The 21733-nt window shown below is 39.7% G+C and overlaps 6 protein-coding genes across 6 annotated transcripts; 3 read left to right on the forward strand and 3 right to left on the reverse strand.

Moving 5' to 3' along the window:
• The first annotated feature begins 1320 nt into the window (after nucleotides 1-1320).
• LOC104800369 (BES1/BZR1 homolog protein 1-like) lies at nucleotides 1321-2578 on the forward strand. Its single transcript, XM_010523169.1, has 2 exons — nucleotides 1321-1658; nucleotides 1794-2578. Exons 1-2 carry the CDS (start codon nucleotides 1434-1436, stop codon nucleotides 2391-2393), a joined length of 825 nt encoding a protein of 274 aa, XP_010521471.1. The 5' UTR covers nucleotides 1321-1433; the 3' UTR covers nucleotides 2394-2578.
• A 2146-nt stretch (nucleotides 2579-4724) lies between these two features.
• LOC104800370 (UDP-glycosyltransferase 72E1-like) lies at nucleotides 4725-5842 on the forward strand. Its single transcript, XM_010523170.1, has one exon. The coding sequence runs from the start codon at nucleotides 4775-4777 to the stop codon at nucleotides 5714-5716; it is 942 nt and encodes a 313-aa protein (XP_010521472.1). The 5' UTR covers nucleotides 4725-4774; the 3' UTR covers nucleotides 5717-5842.
• A 3025-nt stretch (nucleotides 5843-8867) lies between these two features.
• LOC104800371 (homeobox-leucine zipper protein ATHB-53-like) lies at nucleotides 8868-10197 on the forward strand. Its single transcript, XM_010523171.2, has 3 exons — nucleotides 8868-9132; nucleotides 9212-9555; nucleotides 9914-10197. Exons 1-3 carry the CDS (start codon nucleotides 9042-9044, stop codon nucleotides 10121-10123), a joined length of 645 nt encoding a protein of 214 aa, XP_010521473.1. The 5' UTR covers nucleotides 8868-9041; the 3' UTR covers nucleotides 10124-10197.
• A 268-nt stretch (nucleotides 10198-10465) lies between these two features.
• LOC104800372 (protein indeterminate-domain 1-like) lies at nucleotides 10466-12791 on the reverse strand. Its single transcript, XM_010523172.1, has 5 exons — nucleotides 12514-12791; nucleotides 12021-12417; nucleotides 11690-11919; nucleotides 11522-11587; nucleotides 10466-11248 (listed from the first exon to the last, which is right to left on the reverse strand). The coding sequence occupies exons 1-5, from the start codon at nucleotides 12635-12637 to the stop codon at nucleotides 10638-10640; spliced, it is 1428 nt and encodes a 475-aa protein (XP_010521474.1). The 5' UTR covers nucleotides 12638-12791; the 3' UTR covers nucleotides 10466-10637.
• Nucleotides 12792-18476: 5685 nt separating this feature from the next.
• Nucleotides 18477-19991, reverse strand: LOC104800373 (thioredoxin domain-containing protein 2-like). The gene is made up of 2 exons (XM_010523173.1): nucleotides 19221-19991; nucleotides 18477-19130 (listed from the first exon to the last, which is right to left on the reverse strand). Exons 1-2 carry the CDS (start codon nucleotides 19989-19991, stop codon nucleotides 18480-18482), a joined length of 1422 nt encoding a protein of 473 aa, XP_010521475.1. The 3' UTR covers nucleotides 18477-18479.
• Nucleotides 19992-20681: 690 nt separating this feature from the next.
• Nucleotides 20682-21578, reverse strand: LOC104800374 (uncharacterized protein At3g43530-like). Its single transcript, XM_010523174.1, has 4 exons — nucleotides 21432-21578; nucleotides 21183-21344; nucleotides 20865-21066; nucleotides 20682-20686 (listed from the first exon to the last, which is right to left on the reverse strand). The coding sequence occupies exons 1-4, from the start codon at nucleotides 21576-21578 to the stop codon at nucleotides 20682-20684; spliced, it is 516 nt and encodes a 171-aa protein (XP_010521476.1).
• Between the last annotated feature and the right edge of the window lie 155 nt (nucleotides 21579-21733).

Below are 21733 nucleotides of genomic sequence, written 5' to 3' on the forward strand. Positions count from 1 at the left end.
TAGAACATTAGGGTTTCGTTTGGGGGAACATGCATTGCTAAACAAAATAAGGTGTTAAATTCAGTTAGCTCCGATTATTATTTACGTATCAAATTTGTTATACGAGGTGTTTATTAACATTGTCGTGGTCCGCACTTGATAAATTCGTTAAATAAGAGAGTTTGACGTGTTTGATAGGCACGCCATTCAGAACAAACCATAACTGTTTCACTTCTCCTTCCAATTTTAGTGCCCGATGTAAGAGGACTGATGCCGGAACCATCTTCAATGTGTCCTTACATGCGAGATGGAAAATATGCCGAAACTGGGATTCTTTTTTGAAATATGTAAATTCTTCATCCGTCAAGACCTTTTTAAGAGATCTAACAGTCTGATATGGATAACATTTCGTCGTGATCTTAGGAGCCATATGAATGTCCTTAAAATCATACACAAAAGGTACCTGCAAAAACAAATTTAACACTCATTATCAAACACGTCAAACACGTCAAACACGTCAAACACGTCAAACTCGTCAAACTCGTCAAACTCCGACTTGTTTGACGAGTTTGAACATTTTCGAGACTCGAATAGTTTGACTTGTTTAACGGGTGCGCTAAGTTTAACTAATATCTAGCATGACCATTAATCTATGTTTTAGTGCATCCGACTGTCGACAATATCATCGTGACTCGATTTCTATCCGTCTTTTTCACAAAACACTGTTTTTCACCCAATCCGAAAACCCTATTTCGATATTTCAGTGACAATTTGTCATTCAAACCATAGTTTTTAAAATTTTTATTTCAAACCCTATTCTTAACGAAAACTTAATAGAAAATCTAAAACCGAATCTCAATGTATATCCGAAACCCTAAAAAATTTGATTTTTGCGGAGTTCAAAAACTATACCTGGAGGTCTTTGCAAATAGGGTCCGAAGAGGAGGCCGAATATGATGAAGATGAAGCCATTCTTCGTGCAAGTTTGACGAACTCGCACAGAAAGATCGTACAGAAAAATCACAGAGTGAAGAGAAACTGAAGAAGGGGAAGAAGAAACGATACTATGAAGTCTGTCGAAATGGGGCAAAAAAAACTGTTTGGTTTTTCAAATTTTTTTGATTTAGTAACTTCCCAATTTTTGATCTTTCTCTTTCAAATGTTGACACGTGTATCATTTAAAAGGGGTAACGGTGTCTTTTCATTCTTTTCCAATTTTTTTTTGAAGGTTTTTTGTTTGAAGGGTATCTCATGTAAATGAAATCGACATTTAAATGTATTTTTGTAATATTACCCACTAAATTACTAGTAGCAGAACGAAAGCTGTTTCTCTGTCAATTATCTCCTCCTCGTGAAGGGAAACCTCGTCTCTCTCTCCTCGAGAATTACGCTGCACTAACCACAAAACCCATCCACGGCCAGAAAAATACGAGAGAGAGAGAGAGAGAGAGAGAATGACGGCAGCGGGAGGAGGAGCGAGGACGCCGACGTGGAAAGAGAGGGAGAATAACAAGAGGAGAGAACGTCGCCGGCGAGCCGTTGCGGCGAAGATTTTCGCCGGACTTAGAGCTCAGGGCAACTTCAGACTCCCCAAGCACTGTGACAACAACGAAGTCCTCAAAGCCCTTTGCGCCGATGCCGGTTGGATCGTCGAAGACGATGGCACCACCTACCGAAAGGTTCCGCCTTTTCTCTTTCTAGATCTGCATGCTCGGTTCTTTTTCTGGGTTCTATGCGCTTGCATTGCTCTGATCCGTATTCGGATTAGATCTAGATCTCGCATCTGACTGTGAATTTTCTCGGGAAACAAACAGGGGTCCAGACCAATACTGGCGGACAGCACAGGCGCGACCCCGCCGCGCGTGAGCGCGTGCTCCTCGGTGCAGCCAAGCCCACAATCCTCGGCCTTCCCCAGCCCGGTTCCTTCGTACCATGCGAGCCCGGCCTCGTCCTCATACCCGAGTCCAACCCGGTTCGACCACAACCCGACCCGGTTCGACTCGAACCCCTCGGCCTACCTCCTCCCATACCTCCAAAACCTGGCGTCCACCGGAAACCTACCTCCCCTGCGAATTTCCAACAGTGCCCCTGTCACTCCGCCGCTTTCTTCCCCCAGAGGATCGACCCCGAAGCTACCCCTGTGGCAAATCAGTAATTTCGCCGTCTCCGCCCCGTCCAGCCCGACACGGGGTCTACTCAATCGCACCGCGATTCCCGAATGCGACGAGTCGGAGGTTTCGACGGTGGATTCCGGTCGGTGGGTCTGTTTTCCGGCGGCTGTGGCTCCGCCGTCGCCGACGTTTAACCTGGTGGAACAAAGCTTATTGGTAAAGCCGAGGGAGGGTGAGAAGATTCACGAGGTCGGGGTGGATGACTTGGAGCTCACGCTAGGAAACGCCAAAGCACGCGGTTGAGGAGGGGCATTATCGTAAAATCACTACCATTCGATTGACCCGGTCAATTTGATCGAGCCTTCTCCTCCTCTAACCTTTTTAGCTTCTAGTGTTTCGTCGTGTTCTTCCTCTGTATTTCCATGTACAGGCCACTTGTATTTCAATCTAATTTCATTTTAAATCAAAAGTAGTAGTTTATAAATTTACTGTTAGAAATTGATATGCAGATGGATAGGTGATATAAAATTACGTTTGAATCCGTTAATTAGGTTCGATTTCGTATTATATTTGATTTTATATAGAATTCTGTTCGATCCAGATTTTTATTTTTTTTTATGTAAAGAATTCTAGTTGATTCGTTATAGATTCGGATTTAGTTTTTATATACAACTTACGTAGAATTTCGGTCGATGAGTTTTTTTACGTATGATTTTTTCGATTCGAATTTTTTTAATGTAGGCTCCATTCATTTTTGGATTATGATTTCTTTAATTGGGGGCATGTGATATTTCGTTACCACGCATGCCCTTTGAATCTGGCCACTTTCTCAAACCAATAATATCTTCTTATGTGACCCATCTCTCTCTTGTTGTTTCACGTATTTTTGGACTGACATGGCGACAAAGACAGGATCTATATCAAGTTCGGCATATATGAGATATATTCGGAAGAAATATAAAAGATATTGTTAATATGCGTAGAGAAGGATCAAATCATTGAGGACTGTTGCACGTGGAAGAAAAAACGATTGATCCACGAGAGATAGATATCAACCTCAATATAACTGCGAATTTTACAAACTACGCAAGGCGAATGCGGTCGCGGTCGGAGATCTAGGTGCAGTGTAAAATATACTATATGCTGGGGAAGCCCCATCTCAGTTGGCAAATGACCACCCCAGCTTATACTCAAGATTGTGAGAGGCGGCAGGTTCGATTTGTCCTGATGTCAAGCTTCCTCCTCAACTGATCAGTTCGCTGGACTGTTATCTCCGGGTTGGTTTATCTTCTTGGCATGGCTTACCGGCTATTGCGTTGAGTCGTTGGGTTTACCGTCCGCGATAACGTGTCATTCGTCCGGCCCGCTGGACTACTAATTCCGGGATGTGAAGCGTTGCGATGTCCGGCCCGAAGGGTCGAGGGCGGATTCCCAACGTCATCCAAACAAATATATATATATATATATATATATATATATATATAATATATGCTCCCAACCATATACAAAAATGTATTATATGTTCCTTATTTTTCATTACATGAAGTCAATTTTATCTTGCATGACTTAGTCTTATATTTCAGAACAATAATATATCATATGCCACTGAGGGGGTTGGATCATGTGTTTTGCCTCCATTCCCTCGGTTGGCATAAAGTCAAAGACTTGGTCAACATTTGTCATGTCCCGGAGATGATATAGATCCAGACATTACGCTAGTCGATTCGTAATTGGTCAGTTCAGATACAAAACAATCTAAATTTAGTTCTAAAAATATATTACATGTAGAACTTGGGCCTGAAATGGAATAGATTTTTGGGATTTTTAAAATCTAAAAACAAAAATAGACATTCAAATTTTAATAAAATTATTTGTTAAAAAATTTAGAAAGTCTTTTTGAAAAAATCAATCAAAAACTAAAAAACTCCATTTTTCTGGGATTTACAAAAACTAAAAATCAAAAATAAAAAACTAAAACTAAAACTAAAAATTACTGGGCGATAGAACGTTTTAATCTATCTGTAATACGGAGAATAGTTAACGGCCCAGTAGTGCATTTTCTATTCAAGGCCCATAATTGCCAAATATTTATTTTCGTTTATATAAAGACGGCGATGAGTCAAGTATGTGATATATATATATACACACACACACTTTCGACCTTCTAGAAGAGAAGGGAGTAGCTAAGCTTTGTCTTATTCTCCTATTTTCATGGAGGAATCTCGCATTCTATTGGAAGACATAAATCGAAATAGTGGTCCGAAGATAAAATGGCAGTTGTTTATTTATTTAGTCATAACCACAAAAAAAAAACATTTTGGAACTTTGTACCATGAGAAATATCAAAAGTTTTGAGGCAGCAGTAGTAACTGAGCAAAGCATATGTTTTATTTTGTTATTTTTATATACGAAGATGATCATCAAGTAATAAATAAATTTTAAATATAATATATAAAGCTAACGATAAATTAATTTTCTATTCTGTTTTTTTCATTAAGATAAAAAATAAATTTATAAATATATACGTAAAGTTTAATTTAATCAAAGTAGATATTTTTGAAGTTATATATCATCGATCGTTAAAAAGGCTATAAAACGCCCCCACATGAATCCCATGCAACCACTATCCTCATTCATCAACAATATAGACCAAATAAAATTCAACCCCATCACAGTTCATAGCCATGCAGGTCGTGAAACCACACGCCGCCATTTTAGCAAGCCCCGGTATGGGCCACGTCATCCCCGTGATCGAGCTCGGCAAGCGTCTAGCCGCTGGCCATGGCTTCCGCGTCACCGTCTTTGTCCTCCAAGCCGACCAAGCCTCCGCTCAGTCCCAGTTTCTGAACTCACTCGGCCGCGACGCAGCCCTCGTCGACGTGGTCGGCCTTCCCTCGCCGGAAATCTCTACCGCGGCTGACCCATCAGCCCACTTGGGGATCTCGATTCCGGCCATTATACGAGAGGCCTTCCCGGCCCTCCGGTCTAGGATCTCAAACATGCAACATAAGCCGACCGCTCTCATCGTCGACTTGTTCGGCACCGAGGCTTTGCCACTTGCCGATGAGTTCAATATGTTGAAGTATGTTCTGATAGCTTCCAATGCGCGGTTTCTCGCGGTGGTTATGTATTTCCCGACGCTTGACAAAGCCGTCGAAGAAGAGCACGTCAACTACAAGAAACCGCTCGATATACCGGGTTGTGAACCTGTCCGGTATGAGGATACTCTCGACGCATATCTCGACCGGACCAGTCCGTTGTACCGTGGGTTGATCGATTTCGGTCGGTTTCTTCCGACGACCAATGGTATATTGGTGAATACGTGGGAAGAAATGGAGCCCAAGTCGTTGAAATCGCTGCAAGACTCGAAATTCCTCGGAAGGATTGCCCGTGTACCGATTTATCCAATCGGTCCGTTGTGCAGACCGGTCGAACCGTCAAAAAATGGAAACCCGGTTTTGGAATGGTTAGGCAAACAACCGGACGAGTCGGTGCTTTACGTCTCTTTCGGGAGCGGAGGTTCTCTTTCGCCTAGGCAGCTAACCGAGCTGGCTTGGGGTCTCGAATTGAGCCGACAACGTTTCGTGTGGGTGGTCCGGCCACCGGTCAACGGCCCTCTATTTTAAAATTTGTGTTTTCTTGTATATAAAAAACACTAATAATTAATACGGGAAATTAATGTTTGGAATTTTTATATCATTATGTAGTATTTACAAGGTACAATAGTATAAAATCGACATAATAAACTGTTACCTTAAGATCTTTAATATATATATATATATATGTATGGAATTTACTTGATTGTGTAATAATCAATCCGAAAATTTAATAACCACAATTGGACCTCCAAATATAGAAGACCAACGAAGTGGACTATGATGCATAAAGTGTATTATTAATTTTTCTGGGAAGATAATTTGATTTTGTAAATAATATTTTAATATTCCCAGTTGGTATTGTTTACATCACAGATCCGTTTTCCAGTGATTGCAATAATATTTTTTCCCATTAAAACTGGATTTTTTTTAATTGATAAAATAAGACAAGATTCCCTAGTAGTGTTGACATCCTATAAGAGAAGGGAGTAGCTAAATTTTGTCTTATGTTCGTCACACTCATCAATTTGTGTTTCTTTAATGGCGGAATCTTGCATTTTATTGGAGCATAGAGATTGGGGAAAACGAAATAAAGGTATCTCTTCGCTTATCACAACACCGCATGTGACAGTTCCTCTAAGATATGGTACATATTGTTCAACTATATAGAATGCCCAAGACCCGACGACTCTGTTTCGGGCCCATATTAAACCCATAGATGATTGTACTGTTTTAGTGTGAATTATGTAAAAACTAAATTACGGAAAAAGAAGTTGCAAAAAAAAAGTTCATGTTTTATTTATTATGGTTTTTATTTAAATGTAATAATCACATTCCGGTGTCGTTGGGTCTAAGACAGCTTCTTTTATCCCGACAAAGGGTTGTGCTAGAGACAGTTGTCGCCGCCACAGCACGACATTTGTTTTTACAGTCATCGTTTAGTTTTTTAGGAGAAAAAAATACAATTAATTAAGAGTAATTGTAATTATCACTAGTTGTTATCATGTGCTTAAAGCCGGTCCATATTCTTACAACCGGATCGTGGGGCTCCACGTGGCCCATTTGTCATCCTTGAAAGTTTACATCGAATCATGACTATTATAACAGTAAATGATGGTGTTTGTTTATAATTAACATCTGAATCAGTGAATAATTTTTTAATTAGTAGTTAATAACCTCGAGGTACAATATTTTATGGAAAGTGACGGCATTTCATAAATGTATTGGTTTCCAAGAGAGAATAAAAAAAATATGGTCAATAACCAAAGTTTTAATCCAGTGATCAAAGGAAAGGGCGTAGCCGTAATGATGTATGTGTATGTACCAGATTATATTAGAGATTGGATAATCTTCTGTTATTGATTAAATTAAAATTAAAATTAAACAGAGATTTGAATATGAATATCTTATTTTACTCGGCCGATCCAAAGTCCGCCTCCCAGGGCTTTGGGATTAAATCTCATTTAAGATTTCGGATTAAGTCCAAGTAATCCCAGATTAAGGCGAGATTAATGGGCTAAGAGCACATGAACCAATATGCATTTTCACACAGCCATATGTGTGAACATAACACTGCGATGATAAATGATAAATTTATTTTTTGTTTCTAAGCTCCGATTTTGTTAATGCATAATTATATTTTTAATTATTTATTCAAGGAGTACAAGGGTTTACTACTACTTTATTTAAAGGTTTATTATTAATAATCGGTGGACAGCCCACACAAAGCGATTTAATAATTAAAAGTACAAAAACATAAATTAATCAATGAATAGCTTTCGATTAATCTAAGCAAAATCGTAGGGAATATTTCGACCAATGTCGATCTGTTAAGCAAAGAGATGAGAGAGTTGGATTAGGGAAACATGGGAGGCAACTGTCGGGATAAACTTGACATATAATTCTTTAATCAGTTTTATGTAATTTAATTGGGATTATTTAGTCGACCGTAATTAATTACGCATTATTAAAATGACAAATTAATCATAAATCACCACTCAGATGCATGTGAAAAAAAAAAAGAGGAATCGTCCCTCTGCCATAACGCATCTTCCTCCCATTTATTATATTTATATTATATGGATACATATGAAATTAATTTAGTAAATGTTACAAAAAAAAAGAAAATGGAATTTATAAAGGGTTGAATCGGATCCTTATCCCTTATAACCATATTTTTTTACCAGTTTTGCGTTTTGTCCGAGGCAAACTAACGTACGCAACCCCAAATCTTATCCACATATGCTTCAATATGGAAACCATAGGTTTAAGTCAAAAACTAATCAATGCGCCTACTACAACATCCCCCCCTTAATGGGTAAGCAAAAATCAAGATGCTTACGCCGCTTTTCATTTGTTATATATATATATAATCGCATAATGAATAGATTAAAGAATAATCATATAATTAATAAACTGAATATTTATAGGGATACCTTACAAGATTCAACGGAAATGATCTTGAGCCACGAAAAAAAAAAGAAGAGGAAGCTTTAAGAACAGGACACGACACGACAATGTTGCTAACTAATGGGGGGAAAAAACATAACCTACGATACTCACTTATTCCAGTAATTTATACCCATTTTACTTTATTATTTTATTTTATTTTATTTTCCAGTCGCTATAATAATTTGTTTACTAACTTCTGTGTGTGTTGTTTTTTTGGGGATCCACATCAGTCTTATCCAATTATCTCACCAACCTTATTATTTTCCCCGGAATATTACACAATTTTCATCTCAAAACTTAGACAAATTCACCGATAATTTTATTTTCAATCACGTCGTAATTTGAAAAATCCATCCACGTCGATTATATATACAAATGATGCGTTTATTTGCTTTGATTTCGCTAGTTGTTAGCTACATCTCAATATTGAAAAACTACTATTCTATGTAAACTAGCTAGCATAATACTAACTATGTATTAAAAGGGATTCTTTATATAAACCTCGGGTCAATGTACACAAACCTTAGCATATGAAACCATGGTGTTATTAATTTATGATTCCCTCATTTTCGTTTCTTATCACACGCTCCAATAAGTACGGACGAATAGCAGCATGGCACGTCATAATTTGTAGATACAATAATCCTAAACTCATCCGGCAAAAGGAGATTCGTAAACTAATCATGTTTTATTTATTAAGACACAAGCGATGGCATAAGGGAAATAACGCGGAAAAAGGCAGACCTCAACCCTAACTCTCCAGCTTATAAAACCCTCCTTAGGCTCCACAGCCATTCTCATCCACTCTTCCTCCCAGAACACACACGCACCCCTTCACAGCCACAGAGAAAGAGACAACATATTTGAAAACGAGAGAGAGAGCATAAAAAACAAGAAGAAGAAAATGTATCATCTTCATAATTTGGATGAGCTCTTGATGTTCATGCCGCATGAGTACCCTTCGGGTTCCTCCATCCAAACTCCACCTTTGCATGGTACAGTATTACTCTCCTTGCCCATAGCTGTCCATATGAATGCTCCTCGATCCATGTGATGATGACGATGATCGATTAGGTGAGACAAAGCCACTGGTGATAAGGAGGAGGAGGAGGATGAGGAGGAGGAAAAGAGGGTCATCGCCATCATCATCAGAGGCTGAGATGGTGGGTTCGAGGAAGAGGAAGCTGAGCGAGGAGCAAGCGAAGCTCCTCGAACTGAGCTTCGTGAGAGAGCAGAAGCTCGAGTCAGAGAGGAAAGAGAGGATTGCCGCTGAGTTAGGGCTCGAACCCAGACAGGTCGCCGTCTGGTTCCAGAACCGTAGGGCTCGTTGGAAGAACAAGAAGCTCGAGGAGGATTTCTTCAAACTCCAGACTCTCCATGACGATGTTGTCCTCCAGAAATGTCACCTCCAGTCTCAGGTACTCTTTTTTCACGTGAATTTACTATTATTTTTTTATCTATTATCGTATATTTTGATGTGGTTTTGAATAATTCTAGTGCAAATGCAAATCGAAGATCTTGATTAAAATCGAATATTCGATCCGATGTGGGTTTAGGGTGAGCGATTACATAACGGGTTTTAAGGGGCTAAATACATTTTTTAAAATGATCAACAAAAAGAACAATGGGCACGTGGCAGGTTGTTGTTCACTTGTTTGGGTATTTATCGCCTTTTTTTTTTTTAAATTCTAAAGTTATAACAGTGATATAGACAAGTTTTATAGTATGATAAATATGCAATGAAATTTGTTTTTTTTGTCCTTGGTGAATTTGTAGGTAGTAAAACTCAAAGAACAATTGTCCGAGGCCAAAAATAAAATTCGACAGCTCGCGGAACGAAGCGGAGGAACATCGACCAATAAAAGCTCGAGTTCGTCTCCCTCAGGCAATTTCGTACCAGAAAACGATTACGATATTGATATGTTTTACATGTCGGAGAATAATTATATACTCCAACATATGGAATGGATTCCTCTATATATGTAATTTACATGTAAAGTAAACATCTGCATGTTTTTGTGATCTATTATTTGATCAATGTGATGCGTATCATACACCAATTGTTTCGGATAAATCGTACAATTTCCAAACCTTTAGGAGGAAAAAAAAGTTGACACCTATGTAAGATATACACAAAATGAAAATTTATTTTTTTAAAATATACCAATTATGGATATTAACTTAATTATAAAATTTATCAAAAACTTAACCCAAATATGAATAACTAATATAAAATTATGAATTATATATTTTTTTATCTCTTCCTAATTCCAAAAACTTTCAAACAGTACAAATCTTAAAAAAACAAGGCTTCTCGGAATACAATCATTGAAAAATAGAAAAAAAACTTAACATTTACAAATTCGATTAAAACAATTCTGAAAAACCAACAATTTACAGGGAAAATACAAAAAACACTAATATTAATAAACAAGGATTTTAGTATAACAAAGACACTACTAAGTAAAACTAAAATAATGATCAAACATAGCTGCATCCATCAACTACTACTTCTGCCAACAGCCCATCCTAATCCCAGAAAGTCGAGTGTTGTCTGTTTCGTACCAAACACAGAGGAGTTTCCCATCATCAGCTCTTGCAAACCCGAGCCACCATCTCCGCCGCCACAAGACAGTCCCAGTCCGAGCCCATGAAACGAGTCGTCACTGCTCTGAACCATGGTCGATGGAGAAGATGGGACCATGCCTAATCTGTGAAGCAACGACCCCCCTGAAACTCCCATCTCGGCGGCTTTCTGAAGCAGAGCGGTGGCAGACATGGCTGGCTGAGACAGAGGGTTCAGGAACTGAGCTGGGTCCTGCAGGGTAGACCCAAATAAGGATAACCCATGATTTGACGAGAGGCGGAGAGAGATGGGTTCGATGGGTGTGGACGGTGCATAGAGATTCGGCGAAGCTGTGGAAGAAGAAACGTATAAGCTTGGCGAGGCAGTCGACGACACAAACAGGCCAGCGAACACACTGTTACTGTCACTGTAACTTCCTTTTGTGCTTGGGCTCGAGCCGGTGCTATTGCTGGTGTTCACGTTCAAGCCAATCGTTCTTGGAGATTCTTCAATAACTTCAGGATAGTTTTCTTGGGATTCTGCGGCTAAGGCAGACAAATGAGAAGGGTCATTTACATAAAGGTTGAGACTTTTTCTTTAATAAATCATAAATGTATGAACTTTGATCTGAAAAAAAGCAGAATCAATCATGGTTTTCATGTCTTTGAGATCACGCAATGGTAAAACAGAGAACACGTAACAGAGGTTTTCTCGGAGTTCTTAATTTGGCTAAGCCGTAAAAAACACTTCACATCAGGACATAACGCGATCCAATACGCCAAAGTTTCCGAATTTGGAATACGGGCGAAGAACATTACCTGAATGCTGAATAGATGAGGACGAGGAAGATACGATTTTAGCAGGTTTAGTAGCATCAACCTGACCAGCAGCAGCGGCAGAAGCCGCCGTCGCGGGAGCTGGAGGGCACCACGTCTGGACCTAGGTCGGATCTGCGATTTTAGCAGGTTTAGTAGCATCAACCTGACCAGCAGCAGCGGCAGAAGCCGCCGTCGCGGGAGCTGGAGGTGGGACCGAATCCGCAGCTGGCGGCGGCGGAGGCGGCGGAGAATGAGGGGCGGCGGGGGGTTTCTGGTCGGGTTCCAGACTTTTCCGGGAACCCATTTCAGGATTCTGCTGCTTCCTGTGGTTGTGGTTTCGGGCGCTATCTTCAGCCAAAGCGTCGCAGAAAGCCCTGTGCGTTATAAAGCTATCTCTCCTGCATGAGAATCGAACGAAACTCAAGAGGTTAAATTAAACTAAGAAGCAGAGACTGAAAAGGAAAAAAAGATCGAATTCAGTTATTATTTTCCGGCGAACCTTGAAAACAGAGTTCCGCAGTCGCATTTGTACTCCTTGGTGCCGCAAATCTTCGAATGCGCCTTCCAGTCGGACTGGACAGCGTACTTCTTCGAACATTTCTCGCACTTCCACTTCTTCTCGCCGTGTTTCCGACAGAAGTGTTTCTTGATTCCGGTGAGATCCCCCAGCGCGCGTGAGGGGTCGTGATGAACACAGGTGGGTTCCGGACAAACATATACCTTCTTCTTCACCTCCTTGCTCGATCTCTGTTGGAGCTTCCATGGCAGATTGTGGCCTCGACGGTGGAGCTGGAGATTCTGGTCACGCTGGAAACCCTTGTTGCAGATTTCGCAGACGAATCGGTTCGTCGCTAGTAGGGTTTTCGGAGACAGAGATATGACTTCCGCCTCTGGATCTGAAACCCATGTTCAGCAACAGGAATCAGCAAAAAAAGAATCAAATTTCTCTGATAGAGACAAAAATCAACTGAAAGATGGAATTTTGAAGCTACCAGGCATGCCGGGAAGGCTGCGCTTCTTTTTTCCGGCTGATCTGGGAGGTGGATTTAGATTTCCAGCGGAGGAGACGCTTGCCTCGGCGGAAATTGTGGATGAGTTATCCATGTCCACCGGCATGTGTAGTGTAGAGGAAAAAAACAAAACCACCAAAGTAAAACTGCACAAAAAGAAATTCCCCCAAACAAGCCCAGAAAGAAAAAGAGATGGACTTGTCTCGGAAATTTCCCAGAAAAAACAGAGAATTTTCCGTCAATCCGGTTTCTTCTAGGGTTTATCGGGGCCAATTGCAAAAATGCCCTTAAATGATACATTGTACTTCAAGTGATACCCTCCATAAAAAAAAGAAAAAAGACAACATCAAATATAACCTTATAAATGTAGTTTCCCTATAATACCCTTTTACTAATTTATATAATTTAATAAAACAAAAATATTTTTTTTATATTTCTCTCTCCTCTCTCCACCTCTCTCTCCCGCTCTCTCTCTCCTTTCTTCCATTTTTTCGCGCCTATATTACGCTCTCTCTCTCTTCTCTCTCTCTCTTCAAGCTCCTCCTCTACAGTGTGGATTCTCACCAAATTTGTTGAGAGAAACAAGCGAAATCTCCAATAATCTCATCCAATAAGCATAGATCTCATATATAGGTAAGTTTTCTTCTTTAAATTCCGTTATATACTTTGGGCATTTAGGATTTTTTTTTTATGAAAGGGTTTTGTTGTTTTCATGTTTATATTCGACTCATATGGTATAAATGAGTAAAATGTGACATATATATCAATAGCATGTCGTATTTTGTAGACTTAATTGAGTTAAATCAATATTATCATGATTCACATTAGTCAAATTGGTCACATTAATTAAACTATGTCAAACTGGTCAAACTCTTCTAAATAATCAGAATCGACAAACCCATCTAACCGGTCATATTGACGAAACTGGTCAAACTGGTCATACTTGTCAAACTGGTCATACTGGTCAAACTGGTCATACTCGTCAAACTGGTCATACTCGTCAAACTGATCATCATATATCTCACATTTTGTGTTTATTTTATACAGTCATAATGGATGCAAGTGATGAAAGAATGACGATTATTTATTACAAGTCTGGTGGCAAGTGGACATTGAATTCGAGTGGGGAATATGAATGGGATGGAAAAGTTAAAGATGGTAAAGGAATGATATTCCTTTTTCCTCCGACTGATTTGACATACAACCAGCTTGTTGAAGAGTTACATTCTGAACTGGACGTAGATAAAGATAAAACAGCTATCAAGCTAAGTTACTTGCCGACTATAAAAGGAAATAGTGAGCCGATTTACATATCGAATGATAAGCAAGTGTTTATTTATCTCATGGACAAAATAAACGGAGGAAGGAGCATGCTTCACGTGGAGATTGAAAAAGTAAAGCTGCGAGCAAGGGAATATGGAAAAGATAACGGTGTGGAATACATTCCTGATTCCGTTAGTGGTATTGGTATTGGACCATATGGGGCTGTACTTTATGCAGGTTATAATAACAATATGATTCAGAGTCCTGATTTCAAAAGTAAAGCTGCGAGTAATACGATACAATTTATAGATGATTCGGATAATGAAGATACTATTGTTGTAGGAGAAGATGCAATTGTTTTGAAAGAGAAACCTGCAATTGGTATAGCCTGTGGAACCAACAAAGTCGACTTTGTTGATTGTGATGGTGCTGGAGATGGAGATGGAGATGGAGATGATCTAAATAATTTGGCTGTGGTAGCTGCGGAGGACACATCGTTTTCTCTTTCTGTATTCAATTTTACCGATGGGTTGAATATAAGTATTGGTTATGAGTTTGATAGTAAGGAAGCAGCTCAGGAATATGTACGGATAGGCGCAGTTAAGGCTTGTTTCGGTTATGCTACAGTAAAGTCTGATAAGAAACTGTGGGAATTAAGATGCAAGTTTTATAGATCGGGTTGTGCTTGGAAATTGCGCATCGCAGCGATTCAGAATTCTGTGCGTTTTAGTGTAAGATCACATAATCCCGTTCATACTTGCAGACCAGTATCCGAATCAGAAAAAGCTTTGAAAGGTTCAGCAAAGTTGGTTAGAGATTATTTAAAGGAAGAATACGCTGGTAAGCTTGAAACTCCCACAGCAAAAGAGATAGTAGAACGAGTGCAACTCAAGTACGGTGCGAGTGTATCATATATGATGGCATTGAGAGGAAAGCACAGTGCTGAAAATGAGATTCGTGGTAATCATGTTGAACATTACAGTAGGCTTCCTGGTTGGTTGCACATGTTGACGGAAAGAAATCCTGGGACTATAGCGAGCATTCAATTGGAAGATGATAAAAAAACTTTCAAATATCTCTTCATCGCCTTGGGTGCCACTATAAAAGGATGGAACTATATGCGTAAAGTGATTGCTATTGATGCAACATTTCTGACGAGCCAATATAAGGGAGCATTGATCGTGGCAACTGCCCAAGATGGTGATCATCACCAATATCCTTTAGCTTGGGGTGTGATAGATAGAGAGAAGGATGCTTCATGGTTGTGGTTTATGACAAAATTAAGCGAAGTAATACCGGATGGTTCTGATGTAGTTGTGCTATCTGACCGACATAAAAGTATAATCAAAGTTGTGAGAGGAGTATACAAACAAGCGCAACATGGCTTTTATGCGAGGTGTTAGTTTAGTGCTCTATGATGTACTGTTTATGAGCTTTATTTAGTTACATTTGATGTATTAATACTTTCTATGTTTTAGGAGAGTATTTGATTCATTACATGTTCTTGCATACTAGATGTATTATGAAATCCATGTATTGTTATGAACAATTATAGATCGGGTTGTGCTTGGAAATTGCGCATCGCAGCGATTCAGAATTCTGTGCGTTTTAGTGTAAGATCACATAATCCCGTTCATACTTGCAGACCAGTATCCGAATCAGAAAAAGCTTTGAAAGGTTCAGCAAAGTTGGTTAGAGATTATTTAAAGGAAGAATACGCTGGTAAGCTTGAAACTCCCACAGCAAAAGAGATAGTAGAACGAGTGCAACTCAAGTACGGTGCGAGTGTATCATATATGATGGCATTGAGAGGAAAGCACAGTGCTGAAAATGAGATTCGTGGTAATCATGTTGAACATTACAGTAGGCTTCCTGGTTGGTTGCACATGTTGACGGAAAGAAATCCTGGGACTATAGCGAGCATTCAGTTGGAAGATGATAACAAAACTTTCAAATATCTCTTCATCGCCTTGGGTGCCACTATAAAAGGATGGAACTATATGCGTAAAGTGGTTGCTATTGATGCAACATTTCTGACGAGCCAATATAAGGGAGCATTGATTGTGGCAACTGCCCAAGATGGTGATCATCACCAATATCCTTTAGCTTGGGGTGTGATAGATAGAGAGAAGGATGCTTCGTGGTTGTGGTTTGTAACAAAACTAAGCGGAGTAATACCGGATGGTCCTGATGTAGTTGTGCTATCTGATCGACATAAAAGTATAATCAAAGCTGTGAGAGGAGTATACAAACAAGCGCAACATGGCTTTTGTGCGAGGCACATAGCACAGAATTTAAAAGTGCACGTGAACAGAGGCACAAGAAGAAAGGGTTCAAATGGTGAGACCGTCACTAAATTGTTTTTTAAATGTGCAGCAGCCTACACGATCAGTGAGTTTGAAGAGTTGTACAATGATCTAAAGAGCAGGTATGATTCTTGTGATTAATATGATTGACTAATGTGACCAGTTTGACTAGTATTATTTATGAACTAATGTGAATATATCTCATTATGTGTAAATATCCCAAAGTAGCCGAGTACATGCAGAAGGAAGAACTTGCACCCGAGAAATGGGCAAGGTGTAAATTTAGGAGTGAAAGGTACAACTTGTTAACAACCAATGGGGCCGAATCGATCAACTCCGTATTGAAGAAGGCAAAAAAGTACCCAATCCTAAGTCTACTTGATATTTGTCTCGGAAAGACGGTGGAATGGTTTAACAGGCACAGGTTGGAAGCAGGTAGTGCTGATGAATCTCAAAAGTTAACACCAATTGTTTACAAAGAGTTGCATGAACGTTATGAGAGGGCATGTACGTTTGACGTTCAAGAACTGAATCGTGTTACTGGCGAGTTTGAGGTGAGGGATGACAAAGGTAGAAGACACTTGGTTAATCTTGGAGAAAGAACATGCGGTTGTAGAATGTTTGATGTGGATAGGTACCCTTGCAGTCATGCAATCGCAGCAGCACATATGATCGGAAAAGGCGATATGATATACGATCTATGTTCTGAATACTATAGGCGGGATACATGGCGTATGGCTTACCAAGAGACTGTGTATCCGGTTCCCGATTATTGTGATTGGAATCTGCCATCGTTCGTTGCAGAAATGACGGTTTTACCGCCTATAGTGGAAGAAAAACGGGTGAGTGGAAGACCTAAACAAAACCGATTTCTTGGACCTGGTGAGACTCGAAAAAGAAAATCATATTCGGTAGGTTCGGTTAGTACGTCAATCGATGTCACAGACGTATATGAGCAATGAATTTGTATTTGTATTTGTATTATATACTACATTTATTATGAATTTGTATTCAAATCATATGATGAAGACTTTGGTGTAATTTGTATTTGTCATGAATTTGTATTCGTTTTATATAATTTGTCATGAATTTGTGTTCTTTAATATATTCGTCAAACTGGTCGTCAAACTGGTCAAACCAGTTTGGGGTTTTGGATACGGTGTGACGAGATGAGTTTGACGAGTACTGACGAGTGTGACGGGTACTGACGAGTGTGACGGGTTTGACGATTTGTGAAAACGAATCGATGGTCTAAATTAAGTTCCGACGGTTCAGGGTGGTGTATAGGGGTTATTATAACATATTTAACGAGTTTTTGTTAACCGTAACTCATGGGAGAAAAAACTATTTCCTACCCTAAGCCAATGTGTTAGGAGAACACTAATAGAGCTTTAGGGTTTCTTTGAGAGAACATGCATTGTGAGAATAAAAAAGGTGTTAAAATTTGAGAGCTAGACTGAGATGCATCGTGAGATACTTGATGAATGAGATGATAATTGATAAGTTTACAGTTTGCATTAGCCCAATTCGCGAAAACCGATACGGTGAGACGAGTTTGACGAATACTGACGAGTTTGACGAGTACTGACGAGTGTGACGGGTACTGACGAGTGTGACGGGTTTGACGATTTGTGAAAACGAATCGATGGTCTAAATTAAGTTCCGACGGTTCAGGGTGGTGTATAGGGGTTATTATAACATATTTAACGAGTTTTTGTTAACCGTAACTCATGGGAGAAAAAACTATTTCCTACCCTAAGCCAATGTGTTAGGAGAACACTAATAGAGCTTTAGGGTTTCTTTGAGAGAACATGCATTGTGAGAATAAAAAAGGTGTTAAAATTTGAGAGCTAGACTGAGATGCATCGTGAGATACTTGATGAATGAGATGATAATTGATAAGTTTACAGTTTGCATTAGCCCAATTCGCGAAAACCGATACGGTGAGACGAGTTTGACGAATACTGACGAGTTTGACGAGTACTGACGAGTGTGACGGGTACTGACGAGTGTGACGGGTTTGACGATTTGTGAAAACGAATCGATAGTCTAAATTAAGTTCCGACGGTTCAGGGTGGTGTATAGGGGTTATTATAACATATTTAACGAGTTTTTGTTAACCGTAACTCATGGGGAAAAAAACTATTTCCTACCCTAAGCCAATGTGTTAGGAGAACACTAATAGACGAGTTTGACGGTGAGACGAATTTGACGGGTACTGACGAGTGTGACGGGTACTGACGAGTGTGACGAGTACTGACGAGTGTGACGAGTTTGACAATAGTAAGAAGATTTTACCCGATAAAATACATATGATTAAAATATGTTCGGAGAGTACACACGATTCAAATACAACTAATTAAAAAGAGGATTATGGGTTCATGAAGAAGAATCTTGACGTTCCTCTGGAGACACCGTTACTTCTTGGCCATTAGCAAATATATCGCAAGCAAGTTTTTCACGTATAAAATATATTACCTCATCGTTGACTTCCTCCAATAACTTCGGTTCACCCATGTAGAGTGCTTCTGCATATTTGATGCTGTACACACCACATTCACTTCCTGTTTCGTTTTGAGGTATGCCAGATACAAAGTCGATGGAAAACTTGTTTGAAACGTCAATTCGGCCGGTCCCGCTAACCCTGAAGGCATCTGGGATACTTCTGCTTAAGTGATGAATGACTTTAACCGTGGCCTCCTTCATATTTGGGTTGCAGTCGTACACTTCGATCACAGTCCTGGTGAAGTCCACTTTAACGGTGACCCAATGGACTCCTATGTTAGGGTTTGCCAAGGACGGAATATTCAGCACACTGATGAAACCTTTGTAGTGTTCCAATTTCCTGCTACCACCGTCAAGTGGCAAGTCCCCACTCATGTATTGTCCAACACCACCGATTTCTTTTTGCCCCATTTCCCACCATTTGAAGTATTCACAACAACGTACGTCACAGAGGAAGTACTTCCTGTGGCACGGTGAAAATTTTTTTACACGTTTCCGGATTTCGTGCATTGCTTCGTCGATATGCTGTAAAACAAAAAATAAAACAGTCAAACTAGTCAAACCAAATATGAATGGTCAAACAACGAAACTAGTATAATCGGTCAAAATACTTACATTGTCTTTGAGCCATACACCTTCTTGTAGAAAGTCTTCGAAAAATCGTGATTTCCTTACGTGATTCAACCTCGATATCCAAAACCTCTCTTCTCTTGGTTTTTGCATAAACTTGAAGAGCGCATTTGCTTTTCTTGTGGTCGTTTCAACAAAAGACTCAGCTCGCACAATATTGTCCATTATTATAGGCTCTCGAGGAATCCATACGTAAACAGGGCGTTTGCGTTGACCAGTAGGAATCTCAGATTCCACCACCGTAGATTGCACCGGGACATCACCATCCAATGGGATCGCAGGATCCTTGGGATCAGATTCCTTGGGCTCAGATTTCTCCGGCTCAGATTCCTTGGGCTCAGATTCTTTGGGCTCAGATTTCTCCGGCTCAGATTCCTTGGGCTCAGATTCCTTGGACTCAGATTTCTCCGGCTCAGATTCTTTGGGATCAACTTCTTGATGAATTACATCATCAATTTGGGTCGCATGATCCTTGGGAGCAGAATCCTTTGGATCAGATTCCACATGAACTTCATCATCATCAATTGGAGGCACAGAATCTTTGGGATCAGATTCCACATGATCCTTTTTCCCTTTTTTCCCCCTTTTTCCCTTTCTTCCTTTTCGACCTTTGGTTTCTCTCTTTGTTCGTTGTTTTTTGGAAGGTGGATCTGTCGATCCAAAGGCAGTGTATGGACTTTTAACAGCCTTTTTTCTTTTGCGCATCGGTCGTTTACTCTGTTGAACCGACTCCTTAGGAGCAGCAGGATCGAACATTACTCTATTGGAGTTTAAACCCGAAACAAACACATAAACACAAAGACAAAGAGAGGACGAACGACGCAATCAATTTTTTCGGTGAGTGTACCATACCCTCATCATCATCAGATGTTGCTTTAGGCGTAGCACGAATCTCTTCTTCTCCCTCTTCATCAACATGAGATGTTGCTTTTGGCGTAGCATGAATCTCTTCATCATCATCAGATTCCCGCACAGATTCATGCCCTGCGTATAACCAATTAAACAATTTAACAGAGTTATATGTTCAAACTCGTCATACTAGTCAAACTCTCCAACCCAAATAATTGAGACGAGTGTGACCATGTATGACTATACTAGTCACACTAGTCAAACTCGTTAACCCAAATAAGTGTGACTGGTGAGACCATATATGACTACACTTATTACACTATTCAAACTCTAAACAAAACTAAATATTAAACTGTATGACTTTACCTCGCTCATGCTTTGAAAAAGCCACATTCTCTTCTGAAGAACGAGATCTCAATTCGAACTCGGTGTTCGTGTTATAGTGACTACCCGTTGAAACATCATCCTCTTTGTTGCGCTTTATCTCAGACCAATCTATTGCTTCAACGGTGATTCCTGCCCTCTTCAGAACCCTTTCAACTTTTTCAATTATCCTTCTTTCGATCTTTTCAGTTAACCTCTTTTCGACTTTTGCAATTATCCTTTTTTCCAATATCTTTTCAAAAGATATATTTTTCCCTTCTTCTCCTCTTTCTTCTTCTTCTTCTTCCTCTTCTTCTTTTTCTTCTTCTTCTTCTTCTTCTTCTCCTTCCACATCCATTCTTTTTCCTTCTTCTTCTTTTTCTTCAGATTCTTCTTGTTTTCGCTTCTTTCCCTTGCCTTTCTTCTTCCTCTTTGCATTATTGACGGAAGCTCTACCACCGACATCAAACTCACGTATTTTCTCAAAACAAATACTTCTCGGATTCATCTTCAATTGTTGCATCCAATTTTGAACCTCCGGATGACAACTTTCATCTTCATGTAGATTAAAAAAAATATGTTCTTCTCCCTCCTCTATTTGAAGAACACTTCGTATACCCTGAACAGAAATGGCGCTTGTAATCAGTGAGAACATTATGACAATTGGTTATATGAGACAGACTTATATGATCATTCACATCTGGTCATACCAGTCATACTGGTCACACTACATACCTGTGAAGTCACACCGATCTGTTTCATCACATTTGTGTGTGTGACAAACAGGCCCGGTTGGATGCGCTTCTTGCACATCCTAGGACAAGCTGGATCAGCACCTTCCACTGCCATATACCATCTGTTTGCGCCTAAGCTTTCCACGCATTCAAAAGGAAGCAACTGCAACATACCAAACAATTACATTAAACAACATCTATACTCGAACGCTCAATCAAATTAAAAAACATACAAAAAAATCTAACTTACCATAAGAGGTATCACAAATCCCGGACAATGCCATCTCTCCTTCGGTTTAGAACTGCTTGCATACATCTTCCATATTTGCTCGAATATTTTTTCAAAGGTGTATCTCCCCCAGGGAAACCCTTCACAGAACTCTAGATTATCGACCATGTCAACTAAGGTCGTGGGAATCACATCAGTGTTCTTGATACCATGGTCTAGTACTCCGCCCAACAAAACAAGTATCGCTAGTCTTTTTCTGTCTTCCACATCTGTGCTTGGAGTGTTATACAACTTCTCTAATGCCCCTGATATGGTTACCTTTG

This window comes from Tarenaya hassleriana, unplaced genomic scaffold, assembly GCF_000463585.1.
Source record: "Tarenaya hassleriana unplaced genomic scaffold, ASM46358v1 Cleome685, whole genome shotgun sequence".
Taxonomy (NCBI): domain Eukaryota; kingdom Viridiplantae; phylum Streptophyta; class Magnoliopsida; order Brassicales; family Cleomaceae; genus Tarenaya; species Tarenaya hassleriana.